The sequence below is a fragment of the Neopelma chrysocephalum genome, unplaced genomic scaffold, assembly GCF_003984885.1.
Source record: "Neopelma chrysocephalum unplaced genomic scaffold, ASM398488v2 Primary Assembly neopelma1_26, whole genome shotgun sequence".
Classification (NCBI taxonomy): domain Eukaryota; kingdom Metazoa; phylum Chordata; class Aves; order Passeriformes; family Pipridae; genus Neopelma; species Neopelma chrysocephalum.
In genome coordinates this window covers 4,566,182-4,584,232 of record NW_020897695.1, presented here as the reverse complement: position 1 = coordinate 4,584,232, position 18,051 = coordinate 4,566,182, and the positions used below count along the sequence as shown (strand labels likewise).

Below are 18,051 nucleotides of genomic sequence, written 5' to 3'. Positions count from 1 at the left end.
CAAACTTTTTTTTTTTTGGTTACTAGAGTTTTGATAATGCATAAGTAATTCTCCCACAAGCTTCTTCAATGGGCAGTATTTACTGCCCTTTGTTTATTGTTTTCTTCTCAAGAACCTTTGCATTTTTTCTCATGTACATAGCAGAGAAAAAAGAAAATCAACAAAAACATGACACTTTTTAAAAATACTTTGAGGTTCACTGCTGCAGAGTAAGATCTGACATTGGAGCACACAAACATTTACAAGGTCTTCTCTTCTTGCATTTCTTTTCTCATCTTATGCCATCCACAGTGTCAGAGAATTGGTTATGTCTGTGGTCATAAGCCCAAGAACATTTGCAAGTCTGGGGCAGAAGGCTGCAAAATATTTGGAGTAATTGCTACAACTGTATTAAAACAATCATATAACTTTTAAATTATAATTATTCTATGAATGATACACAACTATACCAATTGCCTCTGTTTCTGTGGTAATTCATTTCCCAAAGTCCCATTTCTTCCCTTTTATCAGCTTGTTTGAACCAAACATGGTTCTCATAACAAAATGCACTTAAATGTGCACTCATCACATAAATGAGTCCCTCTTCATGACTGACTCTTAAAGGTGTTGTACAAATATATAAACATATGTATAATGATTGTGTATATAATGATTGTATATGTGCTATGGCATGCACATTGGAGCCTTCATCTTTACATGGGAACCTATGTTCTACTATATCACAACCAAATTATTATAACTTAGGTGAAATTATTTTTTTATTACATTCCTACAAATAAGAAATTGCAAAAGGACTGTTACAGTGTGACTTGCCAGTTATTAGTTTTGCCTAAATTCTGACCATTTTTGTTAAGCTACAGAATGCTGGTAGATATAAAGACAGTGAATCATATACCGTAATATTCTTTTTAATGTGGAGACATGTTTCATTTTAAGGCCTAGGGACTGCCTCATTTCAAAATAATTTCTAGCATAAATTTGAACATAGATGTAATTAATCATATGTTATTACACTGAATTTTCTCATTAGTCATGCCAAACACTCTTCTGGTATTGTGTCCAATATGTCATTGGAAGATCTAAAATGCCATCAGGCAGCTTCTTTTTCTATGCCACAAATTCAGAAAGACAAAATGAGGAGTCAGCACTCATACTTGTGCCTGCATAGATCTTGTTTTGCCCACAGATATAAAATCATCAAAATTTTCCACTTTGTTAATCGTTTTAGACTAGCTGGGTTAACCTTTTTCTGTCAAAATGACAGGGACAAAATTTTATCTGAGACTAACACAAACTCCATCAGCATAGTCCTGAGAAGTACTGAGAATAAAGTTGCTACAAACCACTGATGAAATTCTCTGCTTGGAAGAATCATCTCCCACAAAAAAAAATGAATTAATAAGGAAACATGAATTTTTTATCACTTTTGTCCACCTGATCAGTTGTTTTTTCTCAAAAAATTATACTCTTGCTCTAATCAACAGTTACTCAGAAAGGAGTAAATTCAATGTGCTTAATGGCCTGTTTTTTACTTTGGCAACATTTGACAACACATTTCCACAAATTAAGGGATCCTTGATGTTAGATGAACACAATGATGGAAGGAACTGGGGTCTCAGCATGCTCTGAGGTTAAGCAGGAATGTGCCCATGGTCTCAGACCTCCAAAGAGTCCCAGATTTAATGGTAGGGCAGTACACCTCCAAGGTGTAAAGGCAGTAGAGCCAACTCAAACAGTTTCACTTTTTTTCTTTCAAAATATATCCAAAGATAGCAAAAGACTCCACAGCATTTACATGCACTCTGACTCCATCAGTCTCCAACTGGAGTATGACATGTATGTGCCATACATACAGAGGTATGTATGGCACTATACCTAGAGCTTCCCTAAAGGTTTGGCCTTTGTGCTGGGGCCTGAACAGCAAAGGAGTGAGATGCTCCCTGATGCCCTTTCTCACCATTCTGTTGAGGCAACATCTGAAAGTCGATGAAGTGAAAATCTGAGAACAGACATGAGGAAATGGCTTATTAAAGCATAAAGCCTGAAAACAGCAGAATGTGATTGACACCTCCCCCCATTCTTGAAACCGTCAATAGTGATTGTTGTGTTGAGGATTATATTAACAGTTGCCAAGTCTTGTCATGATAGGAAATATGATATAGTAAGGCACTGTGTTCCCATTGAGGAATCACATAGATAACAAACAACGTAGTTTGCTGGGGTGAATGCAGGGTGCAGACTCCAAAATTCTGGATTTGCTCTCAATTACCAGAGGGAAGAGAGGGTTGGCCCTTGACTCTCTGCTCTGAGGGGGTCTTTACCATAAAGCAGTTAGTTACCAAAGCTGGGCCACAGCCAATGAAGGAAGCAGATTGGATCCTGTAAAATTTTTTAACAAGGTGTTTAACCTCTTGAAACATTCAGGAAACTACGCCTGTCAGTCAACGCTAATTTTAAAATCAGCATGGCTATATATAATTTATTATTTGGGACTTAGTGCTAGGATCCACTATTAAGAGAGGGCAGTTCAGTGTACCCAGATATTCTTAGTCACCATATTAGAGATCTTATTATAGGAAAACGTTTAGAAGTACAACAGTCAGGAGATGTGCATTAATCATGTTACAGTAGCATTTTTAAAATTGTCACATTTTAACTGTAAAAATAATTATTGGATAATACTTTCTTTTCCAGAATTAAGTACAGAAAGCATATCAGTCCTTCCAGTGGAGAACAAAACAAAGATGGGGATTTTGGTTGCTATTTTGTTTGTTTGTTTTGCTTTGGTGTTTTGTTGGTTTTTGTTCGGGTCTTTTTACTTTTCTCCTTGAAGGAAAGGGTAAACCTAGTTCATTTAATGAAAAATTCTTAATAGGAATTACACCAACAGAGTTATGCTAGCTGTTTGGTTTTAATGTAAGGGATAAACTGAGATAGTAATGTATATAAAGAGATTACCCACTGGTTATAAAAAAACAGTGATTGAAGAATATGGAACCATTAACTGTCTGGTTTTAAGAGCTACTGCACTAGCATCAGATTGATGGTTCTTAAAGTAACAAATGGAATGAAAAGGAAGTTAATTGAAGGAAATGGAACTAAATGATAAAATCAAACATGATACCTTACATGGGATCCTTCCTGACTAATGTCTTTCTATGTAGCTTTTTTTTTCTGATATGCGTCTATCCTATCATCTATGTGCTTGTCTGTAACTCAAATTTAATGAAATTAAGATTGAGTGCATCTCTTTAGGAAAGATCAAAATTCCGAGAATTAGAAAGTGGACAGCTAAAAACCTTAGTCTCTTATGGCAAAAGTCCACAAAATTAAGAAACCTCTGCTAACATTTTTTTATAAAAATTAAACTTTCTGATTTGGAGGGGGAGGGGTTTTTGGTTATTTGGGGGGGGTTGTTGGTTTCCTTGTTTGTTGCAATTTTGCTTAGTAGATTCTTACTCTACTACGGCTAGCAGAAGAAAAACCTTTATCTCAGCATAAGTACGCCAACACAAATGTAACACATCATGATTGTGACATCACTTGACGTTAGAATAAATATTTTTCGGAGCAGATTAAGCCTTTTGTCATCACATTTTTAAAAAAGATGAGTTGAAACCAAAGTCAAAGTTAGCGACAATTGTAAGCAACAGGTGTTAGAAGACACAAAAATTGGTAATCATGCTGTAATTTTTACACTAGAATGCCCAGAGGTAAAGAGAAAGAAGATTCCTGGCTGAGTAAGAATGCTGACCATAACAATGAGTTACTTTACCACAGTAAAAATTTATGAATCTTGAAAAATTAAGGACTGAATTTATGAAGCATAAGGGAGTAAAAGCCATAGAAAACTGTGTTCGTGTAATTAAACATGAAGCTAACATTGGTGCAGCTGTTTACAAAGTAATGATAATTGAATTAAAAAGTGGGTACATCCAATATGAAAATACACCACAAAGCTGAAAAAGACAGCAAGATATTTTAGTTCATTATGTCTTAGTTTCCAGATCTGGGAAAAAAACCCAAACCACATCAACAAACCCCTCTTGAAAAGAAAAGAACAATTAAAAAGACAGGTTAGTACTTACCACAGTGACGTTGAAAGCATAAAGAAGATCAAAAGGAAGTGCAGCAATTAAATCAATGATAAACCACGTAGTCACGTAGTGGATACAAATAGATCTTGCTTCAAATATAACTTGGCCAGACTTGCTGACATATGTTGTTCGGAAATTTAAAATAATATCTGCTTAACAAAGAAGGAACAGAATCAGAGACAGTGATTTCTTGATTCCTGGGGATAACACCAGGAATCCAGTATAACACTGATTGTTCTTCTTATGCATCAAAAATACCATATGAAGAATCTAATACAGAAACAACAAACCCATAGTGGTAAGAGATCCACATACATAGAGTTAAACTAATTGATGTATGATTCTTTGCAAGGAGTAAACAGAATGTTTAAAACATTTATAACTCACTGATTTAAAAGGGAGCTTGAATTAAAAAACACCACCCACACTCGTTGCTCTTTAAATTGTACCAAATATTGGTATTTTTCTTAATGAAAAATGAAACTATGACTTCTGCTCATAAAATTTATTTACATTTCTTTTGAAATAAAAGATCATTAATTATTTTATTTAAAAAGTGTAATTAAAACTCTTTTAGACATAACTGTCCAGCACAGAGGACAAATGTCATCCTCAAGGATAACTGTTTCTCTATCAACTGAAAACTGCTGAACACACTTGAACAAAAGGCTTTTGGGCTATGGTGGAGGCCACAAAAGTGATATGAATTTCTTGGTGGCTTGTGCATTTTGTATGTTCCTATCTAACATTACAGGATGAGTGTCTTTCAACATGAGATATACTTTTGACGTGCCTTGCTAAAACAGATTAAAACTCGAAGAAAAGCTCAGGTCTTGACAACAGAGTCTCAATTATTTTCATGTCCTACAAGACAAAGACTATAATCTGTCCTCAAGCTATGCACCCTGTTTCTACTAACATTAGTGAGAACTACTTGTATAACTTTTGCAATGTCAGAAAAGAGTGCAGCCAACCATTAAGGTTGATGTTTTACAGTAACACAGCTTTAGGGAAAAAAAAGATTAATTTGCATTTCTCCCTACACATTCTTTAGGTAGGCTACACTATGACTGAGTGAAGTAAGATCTTCAAGCCTGTTAGCCATAATATGCAAAAAAGCCAGGTAACAATTTTTTTCCCCCACTGAGGGCAAAGAGGAGAAGCAGAGAGAGATTCAGCACACAGAGAGGATTATGTTGGATCATTCCTTTGGGGTATCAGGAAAGATTTCTTTAGGATGCATTTGGATCAAATGCCCAGTTCTGGATCTGGAAAATAATTACTTGCCAGGTTTCACTAGCAGAAAATTTTTATGCTGTCTTCTGCAGTTTGAAGCTAGACAGTCTGCTATGATCATTTGACATACTCGTTAACCTGTATACTGCTAGTAGTGAACTTATGATATTTTCAACAATTTGATATCTGCCATCTTTGACCCAGTAGAATTGAGTGTCCTAAACTAATGAAATCTTTGGGGGAATTCTCATTTTGCACAGTGTTGATCCTGCAAATTCTTTAAGGTTTAGTGCAAAGCCTTAGCATAAAGTTACCAATACACAAGGCTATCTAGTTCCATGGACTGAGGTATGGCAGGTTCATGCTTTAAGAACTACTGTTTTCATTCAACTAAATCCTCAGGCTGAACAGAACATATAAGTAAAATCAGAGATATAAAAATTTTAGATTACCTCACGAAGTACTCTCAACTGGCTCTGCACTCTTAAAGCTACAAAAATGTTATGAAATTTTCAATAATACAGTTAGGATGGGAAAATAGCATAATTTTATATGGTTCACACTGACAAGGGGGTCAGTTTAACTCCACAGGTGCTTCATAGAGATAGTTGGTTAATATTCACATTTCCAGATCAGTATGGTAGCACCAGTCACATACATAACTACTTCATGCAGATTTGCTTGATAGAGATAAGAAAGACATGGATATTTACATCACTAGTATTTTGAAACTTCTCATTCTCATTTGTCTCAGAAATTCCAAAGTGTTGTTATCAAAGTCAGAAAAAGGATTTGCTTACTTATTGCACATTAGCATTTATGGAACAACTAAGACTTTAACAGAAATGGAGATAAATTCTTGCTTTAAATTCCCTTAAGACTTCCAGTACACCAAAGGTTTATCAACGTGCACTGCAATTCACTGTTCAAGATTGAAGAGATTAGAGGTTTTTCTGCACTGTACCCCTTTCTGCCTTCTTATCAAAGCAATTTAGGACAACAGCACCAGATAATAGTTATATATATGTAACACTGAATAAGAAAGAGTAAGTGCTTCTTTCTGCATCCAACTTATTAGATAAAAGCCCATAGGGTGGAAAGCAAGTGTGATCCATCTTGTATTTCTTGACAGCTTTCTGAGCTATACTTGAGTGTAAACAATTTCTTCTGGGCAACCTTATTTACAGCTTAACTGCTGTGCTAAAGTACTTATTGAGAAAGCTGTAAAGAAAAAAAACAGAACTCCTGAGTCAAGAAACTTGTAAGAGCACAAAAAAATCTTTAGTGCAAGTTTAGAGGCTTTAAGAAAGGCCCTTAAGTAATGCATAAACATGACTCTCATGATCTCTTTTTTTTTCCCATAGATTTTTTACTGTGTTTAGCATAGATACACCTTGTGTACTGCCTTTGTGTTAAAGACTCATGCATCTTAAGCCAGTCAGGATCTCCTCCATCCCCACTCACTGCTGTGCAGGTGAGCCTGTGTGGACCTTAAGCAAAGAGTGTCAGTCTGTCAAGAAGCAAGATATTTTGCTTCTGTCAAACACAAAGGTGAATTTGACCTGAAAGCACTCCACAGGGAGAACCCAAGATTTCCAATTTCAAGAGGCTTGGAATAAGAAATCGTATCACCTGTACATATTGTGTCCAAAAATGGGCTTCTGCTCCACACACCCTCTTGGTCACCATTGCCTGTTGATGCAATTCCCTTTTGCTTTTTGAGTCCTGCTCCTCTGAGTCCTGCCCCTCCTTCTCTTTAGCCTGCAGACCAATCACCTTTCTCTACCATTCCCACACAACAAAAACCAGAAGCCCTGTTAGGCACTAAGTCACTAAGATGCACACAGAGAAAATAAACAGTGAGTCTGTGAAATCCCATGATTTGTCTTCTGATTGGATCCCATGGCTAACTAGCCCAATCTGCATGGATTCTCTCAGTCTGTTATTTCCACTACTGATAAGGTATGGGCACACATCCATTTAAAAAAAAATCTTGTAAGAAATGTTGTATCTCTAAATCTCATGCAAAGATACAGTGAAAAATTAAAGGAAATGCATTTTTATAAAAAACAAATCCTTTTTTTTCAGCCATTAAATTAATTTAAAATTGTTATCTATACGCAGTTGCAGTTCCTAATTTATTTATATATTTTGCTCCAATTAAGCTCTTATACAGTATGCACATCAGTAATCACCAGAAAACTGGGGCCGATATTACCCTAATGTTTTCCAAGTTTGCCATTACCATGGCTATATGCTTTTGTAATATTTTCATTTCAAATTTCTGAAGCCAGTAACGTGATCTAACTGAAAAGCTCTAAATGATTACTTTCCTTGAGTGTTCTAACTCCCCTATTCATGACAATTTTCTTTTTCATAAGCTTCCAGCATGAAAATCCATGCCCTAGCATGGATAGCTCAATTCCTAAGAAAAGGCAACTTATTTCATAGTTGGCGACAAGAGAGCTGGGAACCCTAAGCAAGCCCTAGGGTTTTGAAACTGTTTTGTGACCTCTCTTGAAGTAAAGCCCTATATGACATTCCACCTCTTCTACCAAGCCATCCCTTTCTAGATTTCTATTGTGCACACATTCACACACAGATACATTCACTCAGTGAATGGTATGAAAACATCAAAGGGAAAAAAAATTACTTTAAAAAATTTGAGATTCTACTTGGTGCATAATGCAGATTGCTATCCTAAATAATATAAAAGGAATGAAAACCATAAACTGATACACACCAAGCTAATCTCTTAATCCTTAAAATAATTACCAATATAATACCGCTTTTACAATTTCAAGAGACTAATATGTGTTTTGTATAATCTCAATTCCTAGTCCCTGTTAAAAGAAAAAATCTGGTGTCCAGTTGAACCTCTTTATCCATAAACAGGATTATTTTACCTGAAGCTGTTGATTTTCATGTGACAACATTTTTTTCTCTCATTAGACTTGATTTAAAAAAACCCAAAACCAAACCTGCTGGGATTAATCATATGATCAAGTTACAGTTTAGGATTTGTCAGGTGATTCAATAACTACCCATGACACACTTTTAGATTTCAGCAAATTCTATGTAATATGCCTCAGTTTAACTCTCTTTTACTGGGAAGTAAATGAAGTTGAAAAATCCTGTACCTTTAGGGCAAGTAGTATACATATAAGCAGTAACCAGGGGATTGGACGATGCACGATGTTTTATTAGACTGCAGTCATTCAATCCTGTGCTTGAAACCTAGATGATTTAGGTATATTAACCCCATTGGTCTTCACAGCAGACAGTTGCCTATACCACCTCCCTCTTCTAGATGGTATGACTGACTCTTCTATAATTTTTTTTTTTTTCATTTTCCTTTATGTGATTTTACATGGATTGTCTTTGGCTAGCAATGCTTTCCCCAAAGTCCAAGCTCTTCGATCTATCTGATTATTTGAGTGAATGTTATTTAATTATACAACGATAATGGTATTAGAATCTGGCCAGGGAGCTTTTAGGAAAGATTACGGGAAATATTAGTACCATATTGCTTGAAGAACATTTTACCTGTCCCTATATCGACTGTTATTGTTTCTATTCTACTGCTGATATAAACTTAGATGTTCCTAGTAAATCTCCTAGGAGCAATTTATTCAAATGGAAGTGTGATCTTTCAACTCAACGTGTTCCTTCCAAACGTCTATTACCACATTAGCGTGATGATTTTCTTTTAGATGCTGACAGGATAAGGTGAGGGAGATAGTAGTGGGTTTGTAGAGGAGAGGAAAGGAAAATAACGGTGATTTTACACCATTGCTTAAGAACCTGGGCCACTATGAAGTCAAATAAATTTTGCAAGAATAAAACCAACAGAGATTAAGTACTAATTAACCAAAATACAAGGACTTTATAGAATAAATATGTAATATATAATAAAATACATACTATATAAATAATAATATATCAAAATAATGTCTTTATAACAGCCTATTGCAGCTGGTGAAGGAGCAGCATTTTTTTTTCTTTTTAATAAAGATATATCAAATGGTGAATAGATACTGAGTAACAAAACATATAAACTATAAAAAATTTGACATGAAAATCAAGACCCGTTTGGGAAAGAGAAAGAAATCACTGGTAGCCAGAAGGAAGGAAAATTACAGTTTTAGGAAAGAAATTCTAATATGCAGATTTAGTTCCTTTGCAGTAGCGGCATGCCATTATGAGAAAAGCTATGAATAATCTTGTGGGGAAAACCAGATGTATTCAATAAATACTTTTTATCTAATTTGGGGATGAAGCAGTAAAGTATGGTTGTGTCATATCAGATACCTAATTGACAATCCAGTGTGCCCTAACTAAGAATCATCAGGTAGCAAAATTTTGAAACAACAGGACTACTAAATACTTAAGATGCCACTTCTGCTACTTGATGAAAAACCCAAAACAAATAGAAATATGTCCTTTACAAGCCAAAGGGGAATAGAGTCGTAACTTCTTCTTCCTCTAGGGTCTATGAAGAAGAGCTGATGCTCTTCAGGAAAACATGCTTTAGCCAAACAGGAATTAATACTAATAACTGGATTAAATATACTATCTTTAAGACTGAACTAGATGGTAAAAAATTTTAATTCTTATCAGAATCTTTATTAACTGAAAGGTCATATAAAACTACATATAACTGAAGTCTCAGTTGTATTGTGTTGACATAACAGTGAGAAAGAAGCACACAGACCAAATTTTATACTGCTAGAAATTAAAGAAAATAAGTATCCCAAGTTATGATGTTTAGGTCCGAATGGACTTGAAATCTAAAATGGAATATCAAGATCCCCTTTTGTACTACCAGGATGGTGTTTTGTTAAGTAGAAAAAATTGTTCTCTTCCACAGCTTAAACAGAAAAAAAAAGAATCTTATTGAGGAACATGATCGTTAAAGAAAATTATGGAAAAGGATTAGAGTTAGTCCTTAAGCAACTGTACATTTTAAACGGTAAAACATGGCTGTCAAATATACCTCTCCCTCCTATTTTTCTTTGTGTGCAACCCCAAGTAACATTTTCTCCTGGCCATTAGCATTTCAGAATATTGTGCAAACAACTCCATTTGGCTTGTGTGGACAGTCACAGGGCTTGGGAAACTCATTTTAGAGGTACATTGCATCTCCATTGAAATAAGCTATTTTTTGAAGTCCTGTGGCTTTATCTGGATGACTAGAATTCAGATGAACAATAGAAACATTAAAAGCTACAAATTCTTAAAATCTTCAGCACAAGGATATCACATGGCATCATGTAATATGATGGACTTCTGAAAAAAAACTTCTGCTGGTGTGGAATGACTATAATTCATAGGTTTTGTTTTGTTAAAGTCACCATTGAGTGCAGTGAACTGTTCTACCAGTCAAATTTCTCCAGTGAGAAGAGTTTATTTACCATTTGACACCAAGTTGCTTGTCATCATATAGCACATGAGAAGTGGCACAGTCCCTGTCCTAAGACACTGCTATGACGTATGTTCTCAGGCTTGATTTCTTACTGTTTGAAAAATAAAAACTTTTTCATTGATTTTAATGGAGGAGGATCTATTCTTAGGTATGATGGATCATAGCAGAACTGATTCCCAAAATCTATCTGTGACTGGCAGACCAATTTGCTCTTCCTTACTGTCTGTTCTTACAGTGGAAAGTAATGGGATGTTGATGTCATATTCAAGTGGAAATACTGTTTTGATTGGGTAAATTATCCATTAATATAAAAAAATTGAAATCTGAAGGGATTAGTGGTTTAAATGGCTACAGTTATAACAAAAGTCACTCCTTCCAAGGGTCAGTTTTAATGCACTAACATGGTATGTTCTATCAAACACTATACTTAGGCTGCTGTACCCATTAATGTGGACATGAATGACCAGCACACCAATGTTAAAAAAGCGGGATTATTTTTAACTCTGTACGGTACTGAGACCCCATTAATTCAAAGCATGAAACTGAACAAAAGATCACAAACCTAAAAAAAAATAAAAAGCCACATTCTTTTACCTATTTCCTTGATTTTTAGCCTTGGGGGTCACCCTTTCAAGTTGCTTTCTTTAGCTACGAAGCTGTTAAACTGAGATTAGCTAATCTCAGTTCCAGTAGCTGGTACACCAGAAAAGCATTACATATCATGACCTTTGTAGTAACATACTAGACACTGGGAAATTCTTATTTCTTATAAACTATGCTCTGCCTTTTGAAAACAGACTCAACCCATGAACATATTGAATAGTTAAATATATTATATTGACTTTTCTACAAAGATACAGACTTTGGAATCTTGAAAGAAAATCAAAGAATTAAAAATATTTCTGAAAAATTAACTGCTCACTCCGTCTTGAAAAGAAACTAGTATTTGTGACTGCAGAAGTGTGAAAGTTTCTACATGGGTAACTTTCTTAATAGAACCTGCAGAAATATGGCAGAAAAAAGCAATTGCAAAGACTGAAGAAACATCAGTCATATGACTTGACTTTTCACTAAATTCAATGTGTGTGAAGCAAATTGTTGGGTATTTCATGCACACAATTCACACAAATATTGAGAAAACAATGCAAAGATCAAACAAGTAAAACATTCAGTGGGCAGGGGGATAACTGCTTCATGCACTTAAAATTTTTGATCAGTTCCAAGGGGGAAACCTGAAATATTTTTCTCAGAACTTACCTCATGCCGTTTGACAACATTTCACATAGATATTATCCCTAAATCATTAAATAAAAGAAAGGGAAAAAAGACTACATGCAAAATCACACAAAAAAAATATAGTAAACTATTAAGTATCTAATAATTTCCTTGGAAATTACCTAGATTATTAATTAAAAGATTTAATCTTATTGAAAAATATGAAAAATATAGTTTTGTTTTACCATTGTGTTATAGGATAGCAAATGTAAATACAAACTTTGTCTGATTGCAGGTCAGTCATACTACGTATAGAAGGGGGGTTTTAATTTTGCATACCTGCTGAAAGGAAACATAGCACAGTGGAAACTACATAAAAACTGTTACTAATAGCATTTCTGAATGTGTAGATTGACTATAGGTGAAGCAAATGATTTGTCACACTGACTTTTATTTTTTTTTTTACTGTAGCACCACAGCTTAGAGAAAAATGATGCAGAGTCAGCTCTTAAGTGCTTTTAGCACTCTTAAGTGCTCAGAAAGCCTATCACTCTGATATCACAAGTCTCATTGCAAAATAGGAAGAAGGACAGAAAAATAATATGCCTGACAAGATTTGTTTAGGACAGCTGAGAAGTGGAACAGTGATTGTATTTGCCAGAAGCACAGAGGCCACCAGCTGCCTACCAATCTCTCCCCAGAACATTAAAAAATTACACATGGAAATGCTGCATATTTCAACTTACATTTATTAAGAGAAATTGAAATATAAGATGACAGTTGCTCCTGTCATGTTACACGTGTTTTTTAAATGGCCTTTATCCTGCATAATCTGCTTGTTTTCTTTTAGACATTACTTCACAAAATCAGATTTTGGAATGCAGCCCGTGCAGTACTTCTTGGATTTTACCTTTAATTTTGATGGTACTTGGCACAATACATAAGGATCACTTCCTGTAAGCAGTTCACAAGTAGTTTACATCAATGTCATTCATTCTGGCCTCAGGAAAAGCAGCAGTTCTTAGATGAGCACTTTTCTTGGCTTAACTGTAAGGAATCTCCCAACTTCAGGAGCAGTAAGCAACATTTTGGAGTAGTGATTTCTTAAATCTTTGGTTAGATCTACAAGCAGACATTTTTCCATTCTATGAGAAGCTGGCTACTGACGTGTAACTATGACATCACACGCAAATGAAGACACAGAGTCAGCAGAGCCAATACAAGTAAAATTTGCAGGGTACCTCCGTTATCATAATATTTATCTGCATCTACCCGAAGATACAGAATTGTTTTCATGAAATAATCACTTCTTATGTCTTATGCTTGTCTCCTTTATGCCCAGGTGGGTGGGTTTTTGCATGGAAACAGCATCTTGTGTGCAGACAAGCATCTGCTCTCCTTACAAGATGTGCAAGGAAGCTTATTGGAAAAATGTCTAACATTATTGTGGTCTTTCCTACCTCAGTTTGATGCTTTGAGTGAGAATCTTTAGGAAATTTATTTCTGCTTTTCAGCATAAATATTTTTTACTGTTTGTTCATGTTACTATGTAATCCACAGACCACGAACATTTCATTATGATCTTCCCTCTCAAATACTAGGTGTATCAACAATGTCAGTCTGTTTTCAAGTTTTATTCATATGGATTCACAGATGAGACCATTTGTTGCTCAGAAATAAATTCCCAGAGATAAGTGCAAACCAACCCCTTGGTATTTAGCTGAATTTTAGCATACTGTGACCTGAAAGCACACTTTCTTAAACATGGTTCAAAACACTGGGATTTCCTTCCAAAATGCACAAGTTCTTTTAGATATGAGGTTCCCTAGACACAGATTTGGTTTTACATGACCTTCTGTGCACTGGCAAAGATAGGAAATTGTAATTATTATAATAACGAAAAACAACATGAGAGAAAAAAGAAAGTAAACCTTCCAATTTAAAGCAATCTAATGAAATCTGTAGCATTTAATACTTCCTCATCTTATTCCAACAAATTTAATTCAAAATATGTATTTTCAGTACAATAATATGCACACTTAAATGATTGTGTAAGTCATCAATGATGGTATGAATTTCTACTGGGTTTATGCCATATTTTTAATCTCTACATATTAAACATCTGAGACTCAAGGACTTCACATGATTTAAAACAGTTTTTGAATGATTTTGAGTCATTTACATTTGTGATGGATACTAAAGGGCCCACAAGTCTCTAATCTACAGTATCATGCCACACAAATCCAAGTTTCAGGGCTTCAAAACATACTGCTTTAAAAAAACCAGAAATTGCTGCTAAAACACTTTGTTAAATAGCATTTAACTAGAGAGAGAAATACACATACAAACAGAAGAAATCTTAGTAATCATGATCAGTTTTCTCTCTTGAAAGTGCAAGCCATAGATAAAGTCCTCAGGTGAGAGTATGTGTGCAGAGAGTGGAGAAAGGGATGGGTATGTGCTTTTTTTTCCACAGGCAGCAAATCAGTACATTTTAGAAAATCACTTAAAATCATGTTGCCAGTGTGTTTATAAAAAGTCTAATTTTACAGCTATAATTAATATCCAGTGTTCGTCTTATACTAAAAACTAGATGATCCACAAAGAGAAAACTGAGCACTTCTCTCTATAGCTGTTCCTAGCCACCTTAGAATACAAAAATACTCAGACACCTTTGATCTTATTCACCAAATAATGCATTACCATTAACCTGAAAGCCTATAGATATTTTTGCTGAACCAAGGCATTGATCTCAACTCCTATTGAAGGCATCCTATTCAAATAGTCCTGCGAGTGAGCAATAAAGTATTGATAATTTTTCAGGCATTGCTACTTTCTTCAGTTAAGATGTTCAACATTTTAAAAATGCAAAACAGATAAAGAAAGACAATATATGAAAACTGGAATGAAACTGCTGCAGAAATAAAAACACCACACTGGATACTTATGGAAGAGTAATAGTTATGCAATCGGGAGATTGTGACTAATCAAATGGAATGAACTTGGTGAGAGATTCTCCCACCTCTTTTCTCCAGAAGAAGAAAAATTTACAAATATTGTCGAAAAGTAACTAAGATCCATTATGCTTCTTAGAAATATGAAAACTTTAGGCTCCTAGACATACCTATCCACAAATGAAGGACCCAGCTACTGCATAGGCAAATACAGGGACATAAACTTTTAAGCAAATAGTGCAGTAAAGCAGGTAATATCCCTCACTAGCTGAAACATTTCTTAAGATAATTATTTTTGTGTCTGTTTAAATACATTAATGCTAAAAAAGTTTTCTCTGCACCTATTTATGATTTTTGAACACATGAAACAGACAAAAATCTATAAAATTAAACTCTATCTTTCGTAAGACAAAACCAAAGATTTATTTACAGGGAGATGTTAGAGAATGTTTGCACACATTACAAAGAATAACAGATGTGAAAGTACACTCGAACATCACATCACACAAGTTATCAAAGCATTACCATATATAGGAAAGATCAAGTGCAAAATTTAACTTAATTTGAGAAGACTTAATTATGTTTCCCCTTCAACCTCTCCCCCAAAAGCATCACAAAATGGGTTGTTATTTTTATTTTTTATCTTTTGGCTATGTGTTAGAGAACTTTAAAGGCTAAAGCAGTTAAACCTCTAGCTAGATGCACTCTTTTCTCATAAATAATTTAATTCATATCAACACTCTAACTTGTAAGCAACCCAAGTAAGGACAACACCTCTATACGTAGTATTTTTGTCATGCTTAAGCACAGGCTGACACACATGGTCAGTCTTGGATAAGACTAAAAGATTTTTTAGCCACTAAACTTATTCAAACTCTTCTGCCTAAAGGAAACCCTTAGCAACTACCCTGTTATGTTGCTAGAACTTTTGTACAGACCTCTACCCCTTATTATTATGTTTTTTATTGTCATGTCTTCATGCCCTTGCATAACACAGCTAAAAAACAAAGACCACGTCAAGTCCAAATAAATGTTCATGCAAACTATGTTTATAAAAGGAATATTACTCTATATGCTGCGAAATCTGAATAAAATCAAAGAAGATAAACTCTATTTCTCCAATCCATGACTACTGTTGTGATACCTCAATCCATGATTACAGAGCTGTAATACAACTGAAGACCCTGTCTCAGACAAATCTTCCCACTGACTTTCTGAGGCAGCAGCATAAGAAGAATTTTACTCAATGTTCCTCATTGACTTTTCTCAGAGCACACAGATCATCCATCAAAGATGTGCATGTTGGAGCCACAGTGTAACAAATGCCCTGAAACTTATGCTGAAATTTAAGTACACTGTCAATCTTTCCACTTTCAATACAGTTACACGTGTTCTGAGACATAGTAATTCAACGTTCTATTGGACAAGGTACTATGGGGAGATGATTATAAACACACTATTTTCTTTAAATTCACTGCAGAGATTTAAATGCAGTATGAGAATGTCCTGAAAATACTCCATAAACCTTTCCTCAGAGCTACAGATTTTAAAACAGGTAATAACTTTAGAAACAATGATTCTGGAGAAAATTGAGCCATTATTCAAACTGTGGGGGAGGAATATTGATATGCTACAGTGCAGTGCTTGTGGTTACCAGTAATATGATTAGGAAAAGTCTTTTCTAGTACCTCATACACATTTCTTTGAAGGTGTTTAGTTACAGTCATGGTTTGATTTCCTGGATGATAGACCTAGAAGTCTCATAGGAAAATATGAAGTAAAATTTACAGAAAATCTTTTTCATTTTATTTTTCTTACCCAGCTACTCTATTATCATTGCTTTTGACTTACTAATATAAAGACTCCATATTTCCAGCAAAACATGTAACCAGAAAAGTAACACTGAGCAGCACACAATCTGTCATGCTTGAAATTAATACTACACTATATAAATCAATTAGATACAGATTATACTCTCCTGTATTTATATTCAAATAAACACATTTATAACACAAACCACTTATCTACACTGATGTAGGATGAAGGATACAACCATTATTAAAATATCATAACTTAGAGTCTACTCTTTTTATAAAGTTGCCAAGGTACATCAAGTGGAATTATTTCATTTTGTATTCTTTAAAATTGAACATAGATTAATTTATGATTGACTAGACTCATAACCTCGCTCTTTTTATGAAAGACAAAAGATGATCCTTGATGATCTGCATTGCAGAATGTAAGTTTCTTACTGCAGTGCTTGAGCATCTTTGAATGTGAATTGTTTGCATTAACATGAAAGAGTCCACCAAGATCTAATAGTGATCTAAAAAAGGAAAATTAGATCTTAAATCTAATGAAAAAACAATGACCAAAGGAGGAAACAAATATTTATCCATCATAACATCTGATTCTTCCATCGGTCACTAGTCTTACTCTCTACAGTAAAGCAGATGGAGAAATGAACGAACTTTTCAAAATTTTCACAAGAAAATCTTCTGTTAAACTAAAGACATTCTGAGTTACTGTTTAGTGTTTATGATGTTTCAATTTTCTTTATTTTTCCTAGAGAAGATAATAACATTGCTTTTAATGCTGAAGCTAAGCTGTATTTTTTCATGAAAAAAATAGAGAAAAGTGGAAAAGAAGGTTCTAATCTGAGTGATTTTATTCTTTTGTTCATTTTCTTTCTCTTTCAGAACCCATCCAAAGCCTTTTCATACTCAAGAAAGGCATACTCAACTTTGCTTATTTCTTAAAAATAATAGCTTCTCCACCTGCCTATTATCAACAGATCTGAGCTATGGTTTGCCAGTGTGACAGCAATGAGTGGTATTATAACAGTAAAAGCTTGGGGAAAAATCTGTTTGACTCTATTCAGAAATTCTTTTCCATATTCAGAAAGAAATTGAAAAAAAAGATAATAAAAAAAATTCTTGGCTACAACGTCACTCTTAGATATGACCTTGTTTCTTTTTAATTCTTTTAAGATATAAGAATTAAATCCATCATGGCAATAAAAAGTTTAGAGAATGGACCAGATGACAGACTCCAACCTTTGAAATTCTAACCCCGTTGTCAGTATAGCTTATTGATATTGTACACTTGCATTACTGTAGTAGGG

At 34.6% G+C, this 18,051-nt stretch overlaps 1 protein-coding gene across 2 annotated transcripts in view; it reads right to left on the bottom strand.

The window, feature by feature from the left end:
• Positions 1–18,051, bottom strand: part of KCNH8 (potassium voltage-gated channel subfamily H member 8) — a 179,983-nt gene that overhangs the window by 72,214 nt on the left and 89,718 nt on the right. Inside the window, exon 6 of one of the 2 annotated variants that reach the window (XM_027675368.1) lies at positions 4,089–4,249. In XM_027675368.1, coding sequence (XP_027531169.1) covers positions 4,089–4,249 — 161 coding nt within the window. The remainder of the gene's footprint in view (positions 1–4,088; positions 4,250–18,051) is intronic. The other variant, XM_027675369.1, reaches the window with a different exon arrangement.